The 22,160-nt window shown below is 52.9% G+C and overlaps 1 protein-coding gene across 2 annotated transcripts in view; it reads left to right on the top strand.

Annotated features, from left to right (window-relative positions):
- LOC142584878 (membrane metallo-endopeptidase-like 1) overlaps positions 1–22,160 on the top strand; it is a 301,228-nt gene that overhangs the window by 270,563 nt on the left and 8,505 nt on the right. For both annotated transcript variants that reach the window (XM_075695197.1, XM_075695198.1), the window contains exons 14-16: positions 1,339–1,448; positions 12,434–12,493; positions 21,253–21,360. In XM_075695197.1, coding sequence (XP_075551312.1) covers positions 1,339–1,448; positions 12,434–12,493; positions 21,253–21,360 — 278 coding nt within the window. The remainder of the gene's footprint in view (positions 1–1,338; positions 1,449–12,433; positions 12,494–21,252; positions 21,361–22,160) is intronic.

A 22,160-nucleotide genomic window follows, 5' to 3' on the forward strand; every position in this document is an offset into this window, starting at 1 on the left:
ACGATCTCGTAGTTGTCGTCCAAGTTGGGGTCTCCAGGATTCCGTATCCCAATCGCTGCCAGCCAGTTTGTTGCGTATTCCAGGGTAGCGTACCGTACTGCTGCCGAGAAGTAGCGGCACCTGCCTAAAGAAGCTCGACCGACATTACTTATTGGGTAGCGTGGCGTTGTTGGCGGGCTGCAGGCATCCGGTAGATCATGGCGACCAAGCAGGCGCGAGACGATTTGCTAGTTCAAAACTTGCACGGTTTATTCAAAGGTAGTTGAAAGAAAATAAGAAAAGCATGAAGTAAAGTCTCAAGTAAGAAGTATATCAAAGTACATTTCGGAGCCCCTTAAATAGCTCTCTACAAGTGTGGGCGGGATCTTGCTTCCATTGATGACACGTGACAGGCACGGAGAGAGGGCCCCTCCTCCTGCAATGCCAAGCGCGGGAGGAGAGTTCGATCCTCTCAGCGAGAAGTCCGGTCGGGTGAACAACCCCTCCGGTGCACGTGGGCACCGGTGCAGGCAAGGTCGGGTGAATGACCCCTCCGGCGCACGTGGGCTCTTGTTCAGAGAAGGTCGGGTGAATGACCCCTCCGGTGCGCGTGGGCTCCGGTGCAGGTAAGGTCGGGTGAATGACCCCTCCGGTGCACGTGGGCTCTTGTTCAGAGAAGGTCGGGTGAATGACCTGTCGCCACGTGGTGTCAGACGCCAACCCTAACAACATCAGCCGTATCAAGTTCAGTGCTAGAGATACTGTTTACGTTTATGTTAGTTTACGTTGGGACCTCCAGAGGTAAAGTCGCTTAGTGTTTTAATTTGAAATGTAGAAGTTATAACCAAAAGGCTAAGAAACGCGCAAAAATTATATTGATATTTGCCAGCACTGTGGACATGTGGAGGGGGACAAATGTGAACTTGAATGTTAATGCATTTGGAAACTAATACTTCGCACGAATTTATCAATACTGCTTAAATAAATATGGTTGCATCACTGCTTGGATGCCAGTTTTCAGAATAAGACGCGTGCAGTGTAGTCATTGAGCCCAACGTGAAAAAGTTCAAGTTGTTTTTAATCACATCATGCTACATAGCTAGTTGTCTTTCAAGTTACGCAATGGTCATCTTTCAAACAGGTAGGCCGATGATCACAGGATTCCGCTTGTTTCTATACTACAAGCGGGCGCTAAATGCTCCCGAAAAAAAATTATCGTAAGCTCTGGAAAAGCTTGGGAAAGAAGTTCAGCTCCCAGGAAGAAAACGAAAGAAGAAAGGTAGTTTACAGTAGAAGACGCAAGGCTAGAGAAAGGGAGGTGGTTTCCTGTGTAAGTGGCACATTTGAATACATTTGCAGGAGCCATGGTCTCTGACGGCATATTGATGCCTGAGAACTGGGTCGGCTACTCGTGGTCGAGGAAGATGGAGAGGTACGCCACTTGCATGATGGCAGACCGAAAGAAAAACGTGAGTGAGCGCTGCCTATATTGTCAGTATGTGCCATTCGTTTTGTTGGTTGGCTTGCCTACCAGGGCAGAAGCTTGAGCATATGGGCGAGAGTGCGTGGTAATCGCGCGTGCTTTTATTAATATTGCGATAGCAATTATACAGACAGTCGAGGCGCATTTCTGCCGTCCCTTTCGCCGTCGCCGTGAAGTTTCGTATAAAGTCTAAGGGCGATAACAACTTCGGCTTGCGCTGTACCCTGTATGTGAAAGTGAAAGCGTGCGAGGGTGAGTCGGCGGACGCGGCTCAATCTCGCCTGCGCGAGCGAGGACGGCCGTAGACGTAAAACCCCTTAAAATTCGTAAAGTACTGCCACGCTTTGAAGAATGCCACCTCCTCCTCGCGCGCTCTGGCCGAAGCCAACGCCGCGTCGCTATTAGCCTAATAGCATCACGTGGGCCATCGCGCCGTGCATCAGTGCCATTTTTGCTCGAGAAGCGCCTACGGAGTGGCGAGGAGCGCAAGTTGGCGCCGTTGCTACGTTCTAGCAGCGTAGGCGACGCCACGGTCGAGAAGGGAGCGTGAAAGAGAGGAGAAACGATGAGGAGTGAAGGCGGAGGGGGAGAGTGTCGCTACTTTACGAAGTTTAAGGAGTTTTAGGTAGACGGTGAGCAAGAAGCGCGCCCTCTCTTGTCGCGCGCGAGGAGCGGGGTTAAGCCGAGGGAGAGGGGGAAGGGCGTTCTCCTCCGACCGCTGCTACTTACGGCGCGGCCATGCGCATTCGGTATCTTGAAAATAATCTGCGACGGGGCCAAAGTGCGCGCCCGCGCGGCCCTCATCTTCAAAGTGATCGGCAATGTTTGCAGAGTTTGCGTGGTACCGGTTGCTTCGTGTTCGCTGTGCTTTCGACGTTTCCTTCGCGTTGAACCGAAAAATACACAAAGGTCCATTCGATCACTGCTGCTGCCGCGATTTTTCACTTAAGCATTTTGACAGTGAGCTTCCGCTCTCATCGAGCGAAATGTGTTCATTTTTACCTGTTGCGCGGGTGATACCATGCTTATTAGTTAACTTAAAACACGTTGTCGCACTCGTCGGTGCACAGATAGAGCGCTGTCTCTGTGTGTATATTTCTTTCTACGCCTTCGTTCAGTCGCACCTATACATAACATAATTATTCAGTAAGTAAGCGAATGTTCGCAAGTTTATGCGGCCCATAACACAACTATCCTTACTTCGTATAGCTATGTACTAACTTGCTATGGCGATCGGTGGTTTGCCTTTCGGGCGAAATTGCGTCTTTTTGACTTAGAAACACCTCACGTTGTTGTTTTTGTGGCTATGACCATCGAAATTGGTGTAGCCACGTGGAGAGAGCTCATACAGGTCCGAGCTGATAATAGAACGTTTTAGTACTGCGTACGTTGCATACGTAAGATCATTCTGCAAAGTGCGCATGTGCAGAACGTAACACGAACGGTACGTGATGCGCATGCGGCCGCCACGTGCGCACGCATCTGATTCTTGCGCCCGTACGTGGGGAGCCTCGCGGGCTGCTCTCGTGGTTCTTGTTTGTTCGGGAGAGCGCGAGACCAAAGTGTTTCTCAACATGGCGTCGAAGGAGACCACTGGAAGGCTGCCCTTTTCCATGGCCTGCGATTTGGCTTTGCAGCGTGATGTAAACGCGCAGAACCCATTCCAGGATCCTGCACGGTGGGAATGCTTAGCAAAAAAATATGAATTTTGTTTCACAGAAAGTGTTCAGTGTGCGCTGTTGGCGCGCACACGTTACGTCACCTTGGCGAGAACAACAGCGTCTATAGCTCGAACGATGGTTCGACGCACTGCCGTACGCAGCCGACGCGCTCAGACGCACCCGGCGTCTAACGACGCCCGCCCGCTTACATACGTAGGCGTTTCCCGGTACTAAAATTCCAGGGTCTTTTAAAATCTCTCTTAGGAGGTGAACGGCGAAAGCCTACTCTTCCTCCTCTTGTTATTCGTTTCTTCATCTTTGCCTGTTCTCTTTCTCTTCTTTCTTTTTAACGCGACAGCGTTAAGGAGCTCGTGTCGCAGAAAAGCCGGTGTCGTCGGCGTCGGTGTCGGCGTTGGCGGCGTTGGCCGTGAGCGATAAATCCCAGCAGGCACTTCATGAATAAAAAATAACTTGCAACATGGGCTGGGTGGGAATCGAACCAGGGTCTCCGGAGTGTGAGACGGAGACGTTACCATTGAGCGACGAATTCGATGCTTCAAAGCGGTACAAAAGCGCCTCTAGTGAACGCGGTCTTGCCTTAGAAACGAGCTGTTTCTAAGGCTCAGGCGTGCTTCGCTTGCTCAGGTGCACATTTCGTTGTCGCGCCGAACGCTGCGTTGCTCGACGCTCACCGCGTCCGATGCGGGGCGCGTAGTCGCTGCGCCTTAGCCCATTGTCTTACACCCCTTGGCGGGTCGACGGGAACGCTGTCGCGTTCCACTCCTGAAGGCGAAGCTTAAGCGTCCTCCAATTTTTTGTCATTACTGCTCACTGCGAAGTATTTTCACTGATTTGTGATCAATTGTGGTCATTACAAGCCGTCGTTAGAGATGTTGGTCGTATCGTAGAAATTAGTTAACATTATTGACCCTGTATCCTTCGGCACAGGCTTAGGCATATTGTTTCCATAATTCATCACAACTAAATCTTACTGCACACCTAATAAGTAAACACCTTTAGCGAAGTTGTATAGCTTTTGTATTGTATGTATAGCTTTTATTTGGTATTGCGTTAACATAGTTAGAGACGTTCTTTCATCTTCACTAGCTACCATTTGTATAATTTCTTGGTACTCCTTTCTTGCTACTTCACACAGTCGTTTTGTTTCATTTATCGCGTTATTTATATTGTTAGATACTTGTTATCTCGTGTTTACTCGCTAACAATGTATAATTTGTTTGTACTCCTTTCTAATTCCCTGCATCCTCCCTTCACGCAATCCTCCTTTAGGAGCCTGTGACGTAACTGCATAAAAAAATAAGTCATTATAAGTCATTAGTCATCACTAGTTGTGGTCATTACAAACCTTCGTTAGACATATTGCTTATTTCGTGGTCATTATAGCCATTACAAATCATGAGTCGTGATTATCTTTATTACTACTCATTCCTATACATTTCTTGTCATTGCTAATCAATTGTGGTCATAACAAGCCAACGTTCGATATATTGGTCATTTCGGAGTCATTAGTAGCAATTACTAGACTTGATTAACTCCTACCAACCTCTATTACAACGTTATCTTTCACTAACTGTCACTATCAATCATTTTCTTTTTTCTTTATTCTGTCTTCACAAGGCGTGATCACGCTTCGGCGGATACTCCGGCGGTCAGGTCTGCTGACACAAACTTCACCATGAGCCTAGAAAAAAGGCTTTCGTCCTAAAAGCCCTGCTGGTACACGCACTGTTACTTTTCGCAAAGTGCTTACGTGCTGTGTACGTATCGTAATGGCGCAGTACTAAAGCTATCTAATGTTACTCGGGTGATCGGATAATGTCGGGTAAAGGTGTGCGACAGCTTTGCAATACAATATGGGCAAATCCAGTTTAAATGGCAATGCGATTAATAGCAGCACACCGATCTTAACTGTGTTTACTTTGTCTAAGCAGCAGCACCCAGAAGACGCGTTACACGATCTGCGAGACCGTGTTAATTACTGCGTAGGTTCCGTACGCAACGGCGTTGCGTACGTGAGGTCGCTACCTTCTGCAATGTGCGCATGTGCGGAACGCAACACGAACTGTACCTGATGCATACGCGGCCGCCGCGTACGTATGCATCTTGTTCTTGCGCGTGTACGTGGGAAGCCTTTCGTGCTGCTCTTGTGGTTCTCGTTTGTTCGGGAGAGCGCGAGATGAGAGTTTCGCAAAATGGCCCCATCAAAGGCGGCCAGCGGAATGCTGTACTTTTCAGTGGCCTGCGATTTGGCTTTACTGCGTGAAGTGAACGCGCAGAACCCAGTCCAAGATCCAGCACGGTGGGAATCCATAGCAAAAAAATGTGAACTTTGTTTTTGACAAAGTGTTCAGCGTGCGTTGTTTGCGCGAAAGGCTTGACTACATGTTGGCGCAGTTCGTCGCATATGTCCGTGCCAGCCTCAGAAAGTGAATGCTCGCTTACGTACGTAGGCATTTCCCTGTACTAAAAGCCCGGACCTCGACACGCGCTTTTACGTTCCGCAAAGCGCTTGCGTGCTGCGTACGTATCGTCATGGCGCAGTACTAAAAGCGTCTGATTAATGGTCGGGCCTAAAGAAATATACGTGTCCAGCAATGCTTGGACGGCAGCACCGCACTTATTTAACGGTGACGGCTCACGTTGAAGAAAAATTCCTCCTGGTCCGCGACTCGATCTCGGGACCACGGCTTTTCCGGAGCAGCCGCTCTGCTGTCTGAGCTAACCAGGCAGCTAGCAGATGGTAGGGCGAAGTCTCTACCTTGCGGATTTCCGCAGAACTATTACGTCAAACTCTCGCCTTCGCTTCGAGTTGTTGACCAATTCGACTACGCCCTGCCATCTGCTAGCCCCCTGGTTAGCTCAGATGGTAGAGCGGCTGCCCCGGAAAACGGTGGTCCGGAGTTTGAAACTTGGACCAGGAGGAATTTTTAAACTGTGAGACTTTTCTTTCGAGGAAGCCGTATGGGTTTCCTTTGTAGCATTTGCTACGAGCCGGTGGATGTCTGATTTTCCCTTTATTCATTACTTCTCTCCACCTTGCGGGTTTCCGCAGAACTATTACATCAAACTTTTGCCTTTGCTTCGAGTTGTTGACCAATTCGACTTCGCCCTGCCATCTGCTAGCCGCCTGGTTAGCTGATGTGGTAGAGTGACTGCCCCGGGAAGGCGGTGGTCCCGGGTTTGAGTCCCGGCCTCAGGACGAATTTTTCTTCAACTGCGAGGCTTTTCTTTCGAGGAACCCGTATGGATTTCCTTTGTGGCATTTGCTACGAACGGGTGGATGTGCGATTTTCTTTTTATTAAGACGTTATATTATTAGCAGCAAGCAATAAGTTGCACTTAGTTTTAAGTAACCAACTTTACATGCCTTCGCCAGTCAAGCTGAGCCGTGTAAGGGTTATGAGCCATGAAATTGACAATCTAATTCGGAATAAGCGGCGCCTAATCCATCAATTTCCATAACACACGCTAGCTAAAAAAAATATCAGTGGCCTTCCACTCTGTGAAGAAGGATGACCAGAGAAGCTGTGTATGTGGGCCTCTTGATGGCGAACTGCACCTCCGCCCCGGGTCGGCCCGGCATTGCACTTTCTTCTGGATTGGCCCACGTGTGGGGAGGGTTTGACGGCTGCTTCACTTCCGTCGGGGTTCGGCCCGGCATTGCACTATCGTCGGGATCGTCACGTATGGGGAGTGCTTGATGCCTGCTTCACCTCGGCCGCAGGTCGGCTGGGCATTGCACATTCTTCGGTATTGGCCCACGTATGGGGAGCGCCTGACGCCTGCTACACCTCCGCCGCGGGTGGAGACGGCATTGCACTATCTTCGGGATCGGCCCACCTATGGGGAGTGCTTAACGCCGGCATCATCTCCACCGCGGGTCGAGCCGACATTGCACGTTCTTCTGGATTGGCGCACGTATGGGGAGTGCTTGACGCCTGCTTCACCTCCGCCGCGGGTCGAGCCGGCATTGCACTTTCTTCTGGATTGGCCCACGCATGGGAAGTGCCTGACGCCTGCTTCGCTTCCGCCGTGCGTTGAGCCGGCATTGCACTATGTTCTGGATCGGCCCACGTATGCGGAGTGCTCAAAGGGAAGCTGAAACGGTTTTCAATTCCTATGAATTGCTGGGGTTGGGAAGAACAGACCTATTAATTTACGGTTCTGAAATTTTTTCTTTGTATTGTCAATACAAAGGGCAGAAATCGCTTTCTAAATCTACCTCGCGGACACGCCCCCGTCGCTTCCCGGAGCGCCGGGTGAGGTGGCAGCCGGAGGAGAGAACCGGCGAGAGTGACGTTATTACCGGGGACCATACTGCCGGACCGGCGTGCTGGCAAGCGCTGGCATGTTTCTTTCCGTCCTGCGCTTTACTAAACGACGCTACGAGAGACCAGCCGCCACTCACGTTTTTCTTTTGCGATGTTCGTGAAATGTGCTTCCTTTCTGTGCTTTGTCAGTGCCAACAGCCAAGGGCGCCCAACATGCCCTCGCTCTGTGCAGCATTCGGCTGTGCGAACGCAGGCGGGAGAGACGATGTGGTGTTTCACATGTTCCCGAAGGACAAGAAACTTGCAGCGCAGTGGGTCCGTGCGGTGGGGAGAGATAATTGCTTGCCGACGAAATCAACTGTGCTGTGCTCGTACCATTTCTGCGACAGTGATTGTCATCGGAGGTTGACAACGATGCGGGCAATTATTATTGCGGGAAAATATTATTTGAAAGTAAATATAATACATCACTCATTACTTTCTGATTACGCTCATTGATTTGAATTACATTACCATTTACCGCTTTCAAAAAAGTAATGGTATTACATTACGATTGCTTCCAAATCGTTTTCATGCACACAAGAAACAAAAAGCAAGGTATAAAGGGACGCCAACCTTTCTTCAAGCTAACATACACTTGCCAACATTTCATGCCCTCCCCCCCATGTGCCTCCACGACACCTCACACTACCAACGTTCTGGCGCCGTACACAGCTTACTGGTGCATATTTAACGCAATAAATAAATTACTTTAGCCATAAAATTACAGACACCAAATTATTCACATTACTAAATCACTAGACTACTAGTCCATCACATCAATTACTAAAAAAGTATTGCAATTACTGTAAGTAATACAACTGTTGTCATGTTTGCTGATATGCATGATATGCTGAAATTCATGACATCCATGCCTTGCACTCTTTCAGGTTCTAGCAGAGCACCTTGAGAACCGAGCCCTGATGAACCTGTTCCACTACCATCACCAATTGAAGAGTTTGAAGCAGCCAGGGTGACACAGGCAGATGTTCGCGATCGTGTATCAACACGCAAAAAACCACGGAACATTAGACAAGCAGCGGCAAGGTGCATTACATCGCCGAATTGCACCCGTGTTTACAATCTAATGAGATGTTAGTGCTTCGGCATTCTTACAGTAGAAAGTTCCCAGTGACACTTTAGCGCGCCTTTTCTCCCGTCATTGGAACGTGCAGCTACATGAAAAGAGATATGTACCAGCGAAGATTTCCAACTCGCGAGAAGGTGCACACATCGCTCTCGCTGTTGGCACACTCAACATCGTCGTTGCCCCCGTTGCCGCCATCGTTTTCTGTATGGGCTGTCGGTTCGAACATGTACGGCGAAAATACAAGCTCTCCGGGACAGCGAGAACGTTCCATAATGCCTACAACTGAGCAGTGAAGCCAGAACAGAACAGCGTGCTATGCTCTGAAACGGCGGCGCCGACCGGCGATCCCCGTGAATTACGTCAAAGCGGTCCCGACCAATCACGGGCAACAGCGGCGTTCGCGCGATGCCCTGAGGTGCTGGTGCGCGTTTTCTTGCGTTTTCTTTCCGGCATTGCACTATCTTCGGGATCGGCCCACGTATGCGGAAGGCTTGACGCCTGCTTCACCTCCGCCGCGGGTCGAGTCGGCATCGCACTATCTTCGGTATCGGCCCACGCATGTGGAGTGCTTGATGCCTGCTTCACCTCCGCCGCGGGTCCAGCCGGCATTGCACTATCTTCGGGATTGGCCCACGTATGGGGAGTGCCTGACGCCTGCTTCACCTCCGCCGCGGGTGGAGCCGGCATTGTACTATCTTCGGGATCGGCCCACGTATGGGGAGTGCTTAACGCCAGCTTCATGTCCACCGCGGGTTGAACTGGCATTGCAAGTTCTTCTGGATTGGCGCATGTATGGGGAGTGCTTGACGCCTGCTTCACCTCCGCCGCGGGTTGAACCGGCATTGTACTATCTTCGGGATCGGCCCACGTATGCGGAGGGCTTGGCGCCTGCTTCACCTCCGCCGCCGGTCGAGCCGGCATTGCACTTCTTCTGGATTGGCCCACGTATGGGGAGTGCCTGACGCCTTCTTCACCTCCGCTGCGGGTGGAGCCGGCATTGCACTATCTTCGGTATCGGCCCACGTATGGGAAGTGCTTAACGCCAGCTTCATCTCCACCGCGGGTCGAACTGGCATTGCACGTTCTTCTGGATTGGCGCACGTCTGGGGAGTGCTTGACGCCTGCTACACCTCCGCCGTGGGTTGAACCGGCATTGCACTATCTTTGGTATCGGCCAACGTATGAGGAAGGCTTGACGCCTGCTTCACCTCCGCCGCCGGTAGAGCAGGCATTACACTATCTTCGGGAACGGCCCACGTATGGGGAGTGCTTGGCGCCTTCACCTCCGCCACGGGTCGAGCCGGCATTGCACTATCTTCGGGATCGGCCCACGCATGTGGAGTGCTTGACGCCTGCTTCACCTCTACCGTGGGTCGAGCCGTCATTGCACTAACTTCGGGATCGGCCCACGTATGGGGAGTGCTTAACGCCTGCTTCACCTCCGCCGTGGGTCGGCCCGGCATTGCACGGTCTCCGGGATCAGCCCACGTATAGGGAGTTTTTGCTTACGACACGGAAATTTCCTTGGACGGTAGAGGTATGCAGCTTCGCTATAAGAATGATAACCCAAGTCAGTTCTCCTAGCTTGCGAATTTCACACGTTATCACGACTCGAGCCCAGTTTGATGCTAGGTTACAGCTGTCGCCTCGATGGATGCCGCCATGTTTGTTGACGCAAATCTTTTGTTGCAGCTTTTGGGGAGTCCGCTAAATCAGTGGAATAGTGTGCCCGATGCAAAACCCATGTGCACTTTTCTTCACGCGCGTTCGTAGTGTCTTCAACGCTATTTTTTTGGGCCCCAAACATTTGGGGCCCGTATTCTAAAAGTGTCTATGATGGAACATCGACTGGTGTAGTTATTATATAATATATATAAACACTCCAGGTGCATTTCTGCCGTCGGTGTCGCCGTCAGGTTTCGTATGACGTCCAAGGGCTATAAAACCGTTGCCGCGCGCCCTATGATGTATGTGCGAGTGAAAGAGTGGGAGGTGCGCGAGCGAGGAACGCGGCCTGGATGCGTGCCTTCTCCTGACGCGGGCGACGCAGTGGAGTCAGGCGAGGGCGGATGGGCGTTCTTCTCCAGCGGCTGCTAGGGTGCCTCGATGTCCTCCTGGCCGGCCGTTTCATAGACTGGAGACAAGCGCGGCGTCTCGTATGGCGTTGGCCACGCGAATCGCGGACGCCATAGTAGACGCCTTTGACAGACGCCGTCGGGACGCGTCGACGGCGCTCGCGTGTCTCGAAAGCGGTCGCCTAAGCGTCCGAAGTGCGCGCCCGTGCGGGCCTCATCTTCAAAGCGATCTGCTATCTTTGCAGAGCGAGCGTAGTGCCGGTAGGTTCGTGTGCGCTGTGCTTTCGACGTTTCGTTCGCGTTGAAGCGAGAAATGCATGAAAGTTAAGCCGCGATTCCTCACTTCAGAATTTTGACAGCAATTTCCCGCGCTCATCGAGCGAGATGTATTCATATTTACCTGTGCGCGCGTAACACCGTGCTTGGTAATTTACTTAAAACACGTTGACGGGATAGTTTGATTGAATCCATGACAGAATGTGAAAGCGCGACGGAACGAGGATGTAGAACGAAGCAGACATACAAAACAGCGCTGTCTCGGTGTGTCTGTTACTTTCTACGTCCTCGTTCAGCCACGCTTACACATTGTCATTGTTAATTTAGTCAGTAGCGAATGTTTAGAAGTTTATACGGCCGATAAAACTACTATCCTTAGTTAGATCTTGATGAGGGCTAGTTGGTTCATATTTAGAACTGAGGTTGAACAGCGCGAATAAAACAAGGACACGAGAAAACAAACACCGCAGACAGCGCTTGTCGGTGGTACTTGTTTCCTGGTGTCCTTCTTTTATTCGCGCTGTTGAACTTCAGTTCTGCTATCTTACTTTGTACATAAATCTACTAATTTGCTGTCGCAATCGGAGCTACGCCTTTCGGGCGGCACCGCCACTTTCCCTCCGCCTGCTGCTGCATTGAAAAGCGCAGTTGAAGAATTGGGTCGCAGCTTTCGCCCTTCATTTTCGACCACTCCCTTGATTTTAAAATCGTTCATTCGTGAATATTGTTGAAATTCAGCAACCTATGTTGTCAGCTGCCCCTTCGTTCACGCGACTTCCTCATTTTCTTAACCAAGATCTTCCCGCTGAGTGTCCTTTGCGTGATGAATGAAATAATGCAATAAGTAGGAAGAAGTTGTTACGCAATCCCCTAGCTTCTTTGAACAGGGGCTCTAAATTTCTTCGCACCTAAGCCCGAGTTGGCATTTTGCCTTGACAGCAATGGGGGCGGCAAACAAATATCAAAAACATGCTACACGCCGATGCGAATTTAACCAACCTGCGCTGGCGGCACGAGATAATCAGTAGAATTTTGCACCGTCGTCACCTGCACTGCAAAATGAATAATTCCGCGATGATCCTAGGTTATATAGCTTGCTGAAGCTGATGTTCCCGATCAGACGGGCAGCTGGCATTGATCACAGATGGTACGGGGCGCTCTGATGACACAGCCGCTCCTGCTGCATCTTTGTGCAAGGCACACGCTTTACCGAACGACAGTTGATGCAGTGTTGGCGATCGTCGTCCGTAACACGGTGCCAAATTTGTGGGGAACGTGCATCGGTGGATGGAGACAGTGAGTAGAATGTTGTGACGCTGCCGCCACCTCAGCTGTCATCGTCGATTGTAAGGCCAATAACGCGTGGAGTAAGTCGCTATTGTTGTTTCGTTTGGCATTATGAGAGCGAAATAACGAAGAGCTTCTAGATTGTTTATTTCTCACTCTGCCCGCCTTAGTAAAGTTGTGCGCAAAGCCGAGCGAACATCTCCGGCCCTTTTGTTGCTTAGGGACATTTTGTGCACGTTTTTCTCCGGCAGGCCACGATGGAATCACTCATGGACATACATCTCCTCGCATCTGTGGTGCCAGCATACAGAGTAAGTGGAAGAAGGGCAGTGCTCCTGTTCACGCGGGTATATCGAGTACGTAAGCAACGGAAGAATGTGCGAGGAGTATTGCGGAGAGTCTCGTTAAGCTGCTCGCAGCACTGACCTTATAGCTTTTGCCAGACCTCTTTGTGCTATGTGACGTCAACGTGCAGAGACAATTGGTGAAATACTTTGGTCTACTGGGCACCCCAGACTTAGCAACACTTTGTTTACTTTAATTCTATGACGAGTTAAGTGCCGAGCCTGTTGTTCTCCCCTGGTTGCTTATGGATTTGCTTTTATTTAATATTTATAATAATGGTCGTTCTACTACTCGATATTTGTCCAAATACATGCGCATGCGCGACTGATATGACTGTTGTTTCGGCCTGTAGAACATAATGTAGGTTCCCTATGTAAAATATTTCTATTGGTAACCAGGCTATGTAATTATAACATTTATTGGAACCTGTCTAAAACAAACGGATTGCGCTTGCGCAGCTCGCACAGATGGATCGAGGCACATCACCCTGTCTTCGTGCATGAAAACAATTGCGTATATTGTTTTTACCCGCCGTGGTTGCTCAGTGGCTATGGTGTTGGGCTGCTGAGCACGAGGTCGCGGGATCGAATCCCGGCCACGGCGGCCGCATTTCGATGGGGGCGAAATGCGAAAACACCCGTGTGCTTAGATTTAGGTGCACGTTAAAGAACCCCAGGTGGTCGAAATTTCCAGAGTCCTCCACTACGGCGTGCCTCATAATCAGAAAGTGGTTTTGGCACGTAAAACCCCAAATATTATTATTATATTGTTTTTATCTTTCTGTTGAACGTGTGGATAATGAGAAGTACCTAGGATTACGCCTGGATGTTAGCGTCTCGCGGAGTACTTGAAGGCAGTTCTTCAAGATTTGTTCCCAATGAGGTCAGTCTGTGGTTGTTCATTGAAGATGAGGGCACACGAATGACCCACTGTGTTAATATTAAAATGTGACTACTTACGCCATACAATTTTAGTATAAGATGAGTAAACGCAACTAATAGTGCCCAGCATATTGAACGCTGTGTTGCTTGCGGTGCACAATGTCATAAAGGTAGCAAGCAGGATGAATTCTGAAGTACTCTGACTTTTTATCTTTGATGTCATGTACTATATTGTTATTATGTAGTCAATTAAAGTGCTCAATGCGAAAATGCTGTGCGGGCGATAAATGGAACATGTTGCTTTCCGTGTATTTCTGACTACAAGAAAAGCACGCGCCGTAATTATTCCTCGTTTGTTTGAGCAAATGGCAAGTAACGATGCGATACACTGCCTATCTTGCTTAGGCAAGGCAATTGTGTGCCAGACGCATAGCATATTAGTTAGATGTAGTAAATCGTGTTGTTCCGATTCCTACGTCTTATTTTTCAGTACACAAGTGCGCACCTATGTTGCGAATTGCGTTAACTTCGCCAGTAGAATTGTTTTATTACTGCTTCGTGATTTGTTCTTAGCTTGCGATTATGTGCCTTATTACTTAATGCTGGTGCTGTATTTGATTTTGCGCATGAACGTTTTCTCTTAAGGCTGTCCAGCCTAACAAATATGCCTTAGGCGTATGCAGGTTAGCCGCCGCAGTGAGCAACCATTTGCTTACGAACGAGCTATTGTCATTATTATTATTATGATTATTTGGCAAGAAGTTGGAGGGTAAAGTCCCAGAGGCTGCTTAAGCGAATTTTATACAGTTTTTTACATTGTTTGCGTAAATTATTACGAGAGATGGTGGAGTTCAAATGTTTTCGGACATTCAAGACCGCAGATGCGCAGCGTAGTGTACAGACGGTGCATAGTGGAGAAAGAGTAGGAGGGGGCCGTGGAGTAATGACGTGCCTCACATGGGCTCCTGCATCCTGCGCTCATTTCTACAAGAAAGGCCACCCACCCCTTTCATTTTGCGCCGATAGAATCGGCATGATTCAAGGAACCAGCGGATACTACCTACATTAAATGTGAGTTCGTTTTGGTCAAGATTTCGAGCTTCATCTTCGCCGACCATCCCGCGCCTTGCTACGCCTAACGCCGCGCGAGACCACGGCGGTCCGCCGGGGAGAACACCTGTCGCACGTGCAGCAGGCTCACGGCGCATGAAAGGAGTCCGACACCGCTCGACTCCGCACGAGCAACAGGCGTTGCACGTGCACTGTGAGCCGAAGCCGACGCGTCCAACGAACGAGGGTCGTTTCCCCGAAGATATGATAGGCTGCGTGCCGTTCTGAAGTCTCGGGCCAAGATGGTTTTCGCTTCGCTCGGAGAGCGCCCGCCACGCGTTCGCCACCGTCGCCATGCCAGTTTGAGCCTGGTGACACTCGGCCCTGTAACCCTCGACGAACCCCGGGCAAGGGAGGACCTGGAACTTCGTGCCACTCATTATGCAAAATAGAAGTGAGGCGTGCAGACAGGACACAAGAGTAGAGAAGTGGACAACACGAACGCCACTCGTCTGCCGAGCCAGTGGCTCAGTCAGCGGGCCACCACCATCGATCTCCCTGTGGATCCCCCTCTGCCTACTACCGCTTCGAAGCCTCTCCAGGACGGCCCCCCAGTACAGGAGCCCAATGCTTCGGTCTCGCTCCCCCCCTCCGACGACGAGGACATGGATATGTCCAGCTCCCGGAAACGCGCCCGCGAGACGGAGAGTGTGGACGAGGAGCCAACCGGGCGACGTAAGCAGTCGTCAAGCTCTTCCCCCAGCCCGAAGCAGCACACGGCAGCCAGCTGCCACGTGCAGCAACCGGACCAAGGCAGCGCCATTTCCGCGCACTCGGGCGAAACAGCCGCCACCTCCTCTCCGCCTGCAGTCCAAGACGGAGGCCCTCCAAAAAGGGCGAGCGCCACTTCTCGACATCCCGCCGAGTCTACAGCCGCCTCCTCCGCGTCCCCTCCGAGCAAGGGCGCGCCCGGCACCATCCTCGACGCGCCGTCTGCTCCTGATGGCGGCGCGTCCCTTGCAGCGTCTGCTAGCGAATCAGCTGCAAACGAAAGCGCTGCCGACGCGATGGAGCTCAGGGACGCAACACCCACTGTTTCGTCACATCAGGGCCCTGATAACCCAGCGGCGTGGTTTCTGTAGGATTCACCATGCCAGCCTTCGCGGCCGAAGCCAAAGGGAAGAAGAAGAAGCAGAAGAAGAGGAAGGAGCCTGCCCATGTTTCCCGTTCGTCTCACGGCGCAACGGACGACTCGCGGCGCCCACCCGCTACCCTGGTCACGCCCAGCGTGCCTACAGCCGCAGTACAGAGAGCGACACCATCCGCCCGCGAGCCCATCACGTACGACTTCACGCTGGTGCAGTCAAAGAGAGACCGGCGGCATGCACGAGCCCTTGAGGCTGCTGCACTTCCGGTTGACCCTGCGGTCGTCGGTACGGTGCTCTTCCGTCCCTCGGCGCCCGGCGGAACCTTCCGAGGAGCACCGCGCCTCTCACTCGCTGTAACTCTCTCTTCGCGGCCCGGTGTTGCAGTGGTTCGCGTTAACCATAAACGCAACACGTGGCAGCCGATACTACCACCCGGGAGTGCTTGGAGGAGCTGCTGGCAGTCACTGAGCTGCACGGAATCCCAGTGACTGCCCGACTGCCACCCGAGCGCGGCAAGAGCACCGACTTCCTGCACGGGGTAGTCGGGTTACCCGCGGACACAGACCTGCTGGGAGCCATCGAATCGAGCGTTCCCGTGCTGTCGGCAACGAGGGAGGAGAGCACCATCACCATCCGAATCGCGGGACCGGTCCCCCCTGAACACGTGCGCCTTTTCAAGCTCGGCTTCAGGGTGAGGCCTGCCAGGCCCCGTCCGGTGCAATGTCGGCAGTGCGGCCGCCTCGGGCACGTGCTGGAGTCCTGCAGATGGCTGACCGACTGCATCTCATGCGGCAAGAGCCACGCGGAGGCTGCCTCCTGCCAGAAAGTCCGCTGCAGGAACTGCCGGGGCCTTCATAGGGCTGACACTCCCGCCTGCCCCAAATGGCAGGAAGAACGGGAGGTGGCCACCATCATGGCTTCCTCCACCTCGGCATTGTCGAGGCGTGCTGTCAGGGCAGCAGTCCGGCAGGAGAAGCAGCCGCAGCAGTCCTCCTCATCTCCGGCGCGGTCCTGTGCGAGCGTGCTGAAGGGCCCCAGCCCTGCACCCAGGCATCCGGTACCAGCCCCTCGTGCTTCTCAACGCCAACAGACGCACGATACTGCTGCTCCACCCGCCCAAACTACTATGGATCAGCTGGTAGAAAACCTGCTGCTCACCATGCAAGCAGTCAGCACCATGCTGCCAGCTGACCATCCGCTCCGAGCCATCTGCCTGCAGGCAGTGGCATGTCAACAGCGACACAATCACCATGGCTAGTCGACCAGCTAAACGTCGGCCGCGCATCCTGCAATGGAACGTGCGCTCGCTGCGCCGACGGCGTGCCGCACTGTCCGAACACCTACTCCTGCACGAGTACGACGCGCTCGCGTTGCAAGAGACACGCACGCGCGACGGGGAGTGCAACCTTCCTGGATTCGTGGAATACCACAGTGCGACCACCTGCGAGTTACGGACTTGCGCCAACGTGCAGTGCTGTGATCCGCTCCATCCACCCGCTCGCTCCCGCACGTCTATTTACGTCCTCGCGCGCCTTGCCCAAGCCGTCGTTCGTGTGGCCGACATCGTTCCCACCTCCGTAGAGTGTGTGGCTGTGACTGTGCGCGTTGGGGGGGCCGACACATGTGTTGCCAGCGTGTACGTGAAACCCGTGCAGCGATGGGATACGTCTTTCGTGGAGAGCCTTACCGCGCGCATCACTAGTGACTGTGTTGTGTGCGGCGACTTTAACTCTCACCACGCGGCATGGGGCAGCAGCCGCTGTGAGCCTAATGGCAGGAACCTGCTGAACTCTATCCACTCCTCTGGCCTGCTGATCAACACCGGCAGTCCCACTTTCGTGCGTCGGAAGGTGCGCGGAAGTGTGATAGACTTATCGCTGGTTAGCGAACGGTGCCACTATGAGTGGGTACGCCGGCCCCGCTTGACCAGCTCGGTCTGAGCCGCGACCGGACCTGTACCTATCGCATCACCGACTGGTCTCTGTTCAGGACGCTCTGTGCCACACCCCCTCCGGTGAACACCGACTTTCTCACGCACATTTCGAGGTGCGTTGTCGCCGCGACCAAGTCGTGTACGGTGCCCGCTGGAACACCGGCGCCAGACATCAAACTTCTGAACTTACGCGCGGCACGCCGACGCGCTGAACGCCGCGCCATCAAAAGCGACAAGGTGGAGGACTGGACACTTTACAACCGCCTTGATGCCACGTGCCGTCATCATGCCAGGTAGCGTCGCAACCAGAGCTGGCAGAGTCTCTGCCTCTCCTTGGAGGACACTCGCGACAAAGCACGCCACCGGCGCATTCTCGCCGTCCTACTTAATCTCAAGATGCCCCGCCACCCTGCACTCTCCATCACAGTGGCCCGGGGCTTGAGTGCCGAGCAATTAGCCGTACTCTTCGCAGATACGTTCGCTCCGCCGTCTGTGTGTGTGCCCTGTCAAAGCCGCCGTCGAACTTCCGCCACACAACATGGCAGAACGCCTCGCTCCTATGCGCTATTTCCCAACGAGCGCAATTCTGGAGCATGTAGAAGTGCTGTTTTCTGATGAGTTCACCCTCAGCGAGTTGCGAATTGTCTTGAACAGACGCAAACGTCGCTCCGCTCCCGGTTCCGACGGCGTTACTCATCAAGTCCTCAGGAACATTGACGCAGCTCAGCTTCCGTCACTTCTCGAGGTCTTCAACTCGGTCTGGCGCAGCGGCAGCATTCCCGCCGACTGGAAAGAGGCGATCGTCGTTCCCATTCTCAAGCGCGACAACCCAGCCTCGAACATCAACTCCTATCGCCCAGTATCGCTGACCTCGGTACCCGGCAAAACAATAGAGTCTATGGCTTTGCGCCGCCTTGAATGGATTGCCTCCGCCCTAGACGCCTTTGCCCCTGAACAAAGCGGCTTCCGCCGACTGCGCTCGACAGCTGATTCCATCGCGGACGTCGCTACGCTCGAGGACGCGGCAAGCCGCCACGAAGCCGGATACCTGGTGCTGCTCGATGCGGAACGCGCGTTCGACGGCCTCCCGCACGGCACCATCATTCAAGCGCTTTGCGAGCTGCGTATAGACATAGCTGCGAGACATAGTCCTACTGGACTATGTCTCGGCCTTTCTTAACGACCGAACGCTCAGAGTGCGCGTGGGTGACGCGCTCAGCAACCCCCGTAGCGTGACTTCTGGTGTTCCTCAGGGCAGTGTCCTCAGCCCTTTACTCTTTAACTTGGCGCTGGCAAAGCTCCCTGATTTCATCCCGAAGCTGACAGCCTTTGAAATCCGTGTGGCGATTTACGCTGATGACATCGCTCTTTTTGCTTGCGGGCCCACGTACCATCGCTACCAATTGCACCAATCACTTCAGTCGGCGATCAACGCAGTGGACGAATATCTCGGCAGCATAGGGCTTCAGCTCTCGGCGTCAAAAACCGAGGCGCTACTAATTCATCCCCGTGCGAGCCGTGCACGCTTCGAAGTGCACGCAGCGCGGAAGCCCCCCTTCCGTGGCAGAATCCGATACCTCGGCCCCCACATCGACTGCCGTCTCAAATTTAACGTGGCCACCACACAACTCTGCAGGGACTCCAGGAAAGTCGCAGGCGCCACACGCTCCCTGCTCGTCCGAGGCCGCGGCTGCACACCGCATCTAGCGCTCCTAGTTTACAACTCGATCGCAACGTCGCGAGCGCTCTACGCGCTCCCACTCACCAACGCCTGTGCAGCCAACTGGAAGGCCGTCGACTTCGAGCACCGCACCGTAGTTCGCCAAATGTACGCGCTTCCCCGCTTCTCGCAAGTGGGGGCAACTCTCGCCGAAGCGGGAAACTGGCCGCTCTCACTTCGCGCGCGGAAACAAGCGCTTGACCACATCGAGCGTCTGCAGCGGTCGCCACAGGGTCAGCGTCTCGTGTGCCGCCTCCAGAACCTCGAGGGCTCGGGCATGGGCCAACGTGCCACCGAGTTCAGCACTCGCATCGCCTCTTTGCCTCAACTCCTCCCCCTGCCGCCTTCGCCGCACGCCTTCGCGCTCCTCGACGTAAACATCACCGTCCCGGGCGTCAAGAGCAAGCGACAAACAGCACTGTGTGCCATGCAGCAGGAGACGGCTGCATTGATCTTCGAACATCTACGCGACCGACTCCTAGTGTACACTGACGGATCCGTGTCCAGTGACGGTTCCGCCGCTGCCGCGTGCACGGCACCGGACATTTCTGCGTCTCGAGAGTGCCGCCTTCGTTTTCCTGCCTCGTCGACAGTCGCCGAACTCGCGGCGATTGACCTCGCGGCTGACCTACTTCTTCAGCAGTGCGGTGTCTCGTCTGCCGCGATACTGTCGGACTCGCGTGCGGCTCTGTGCATGATGAGGAAGGACTATGCCGGTCTTCCGCTTGTGCAGCGTGTGGGATCAAAACTGCGCCATCTCATAAATCAGGGCTGCGATTTGGCATTGCAGTGGCTCCCCGTCCCCGCGCACATCGGCCTGCCCGGGAACGAAGCGGCTGACGCCCTCGCGAAGCAAGCTCTCTCGACTCGCTTCCTCCTCGCCAGCTCCGCCACCCGCTTCAACGTGGCCAAGACGGCGATACTGCGCATCCTCCGCGCGCAGCATCCGGATCCGCGCGTTGCTGCAGGTACGCCCCCTCGCCTCCTCCCCCGCGCGGGTCTCTCCCGCTGGGACCGCTCGTTTCTCCTCCGGCTGCACGTCGGCTGCTACAACACGGCCGCCAGAATGCACAGACTGCACGGAAGAGGCAGCCCCGCGTGCTTGGATTGCGGCGAGGAGGAGACGCTTTAGCACCTTCTGCTCCGGTGCCCGGCCTTCGATGTTGAGCGCACTGCGCTCTTTGCATCATACCGTCGTGTGGGACTGCCCTGTGACTCGGAGAGAGCACTTTCCGGCAGCCCACCCTTCCGTTGTCAAGAAAGTTCTTCCTGCCCTACTTGACTTTTGCTGTGACACGCAGCTGAGAGCGCGGCTGCAAGCCCCGCATTGCTTCTTCAACCTTCTTGTTATTTTTTTTCCGCCTTCTTTTCCTTCTCTTCGTGATCTTTCTCTCCCCACTCCCGTTTCCCTGTGCAGTGCTGTTGAGGTGTCCTCCTCTGAGAGACAGTTACGGCACTGCACTTCTCTCTTCCTCTCCTTCAAAAGTCACTACACACACAGAACGATTAGAATCTGGTCAGTATACATTATCTTTGTGTAGATCTGCGCCCTTTCCTAACGTAATCATCAGCCTACATTGTGTTCAAATCATGATCATCCGAGCTGCACTCGGCGGATGTCATCACTAAGACTGGCTCGTTTGGGAAGAATGTGAACTGGATAATGCTCTTTTACCGATGCAGTAGCCGTCTAAGCAGATCACAGCACTCCTATGTAAGAAATCTGAAAGAAAGAAAAGTGCCCAAGTAGCCAAGGTGGCGGTATCGAAGCGACGTACCCTTTTTAATAGGCAGTGTTTTAATCCACGTCCTTGCGACTAAGTAAAAGAAGCCTCTAAGTGACAAAAACAGATCTTGAAGGCTGTGCTTTTGTGGGATGCATGTGCTGTGAATGATCGATTCGCGAATGATTGGAAGCAAAAACACGTTGTGACCACCGTGTTTTGGACAACTTCTATTTTCGTTCTTTCTTTCTTTTTCTCTGGCTTTATAGTACTACAAGCGCATGGTCCTCGAAAAGGCATTCCCACGTCCTGAGTTCCGTATAGACTGGGTCAGCGACCTCAGCTCCACGCAGCTCTTCTTCTACAACTGGGCCTTGGTGAGTCCATGGCGTACACCTGCTCTTTGAGGGCGCTATACTTCCGAGAACTGGATATAATTTTATTCACACTGCGATGTATCAGTCGTCGCGTGATCTTGCTCGAAATGAAGAAAAACGCAGTTTGGCCTGTCGAAGCTCGGAAAAAATTCAGATCGCTGTATGACCGAGTGTTAGGTTTTAGAGTTAAACAGGAGGTGTTGTTTTGGTCATTTTGTAGTATGCGCGGTGTGTAAGTTCGTTTCGTCACTTTGAAAAACGAGAGGATATAGGACCTGTGGCCCAGCTAGGTCGCAGGTGCCAGCGCCTTCTAATTTATCCGGGTAAATCTTGCGTCGCAATCGTTTACAGTATCTATTTTTCTGCATTTGAGATATACTACTTAGTGTTGTCTAGGAATCTTGCAGAGCCTATCTCACAATGAATGCTGAAGTTAAAGCAATTATCCAGCATTGAAGCAATCTAGCGACACGCCGTATTGCCATCGCAGTGACGTGCACGCAGCCGGGTTCTTCCCTCGCGCTCCCGACTGCACAAGTTGCACCATATAGCGGTGCTGCCTCAAAGTCGGCGCGTGACACCAGTTTGATTCCTCCGGGCACCGGAGAAGCACTATCGGATATTTTTGTCATAAAAACGTGGCACATACGTAGCTAGTTGCTAGACATGCCTGGGTGGTTGCAAAGAGATTCAGGGAAGAGCGACACATACCTAGTGGCACGTAATCAGTGACTCTGTCACCAGTTGCTGTCACGTCCACTGCAAAGTGGCACACACCAAGTGGTACACAACCAGTGCTT

The sequence above is a fragment of the Dermacentor variabilis genome, chromosome 6, assembly GCF_050947875.1.
Source record: "Dermacentor variabilis isolate Ectoservices chromosome 6, ASM5094787v1, whole genome shotgun sequence".
NCBI lineage: Eukaryota > Metazoa > Arthropoda > Arachnida > Ixodida > Ixodidae > Dermacentor > Dermacentor variabilis.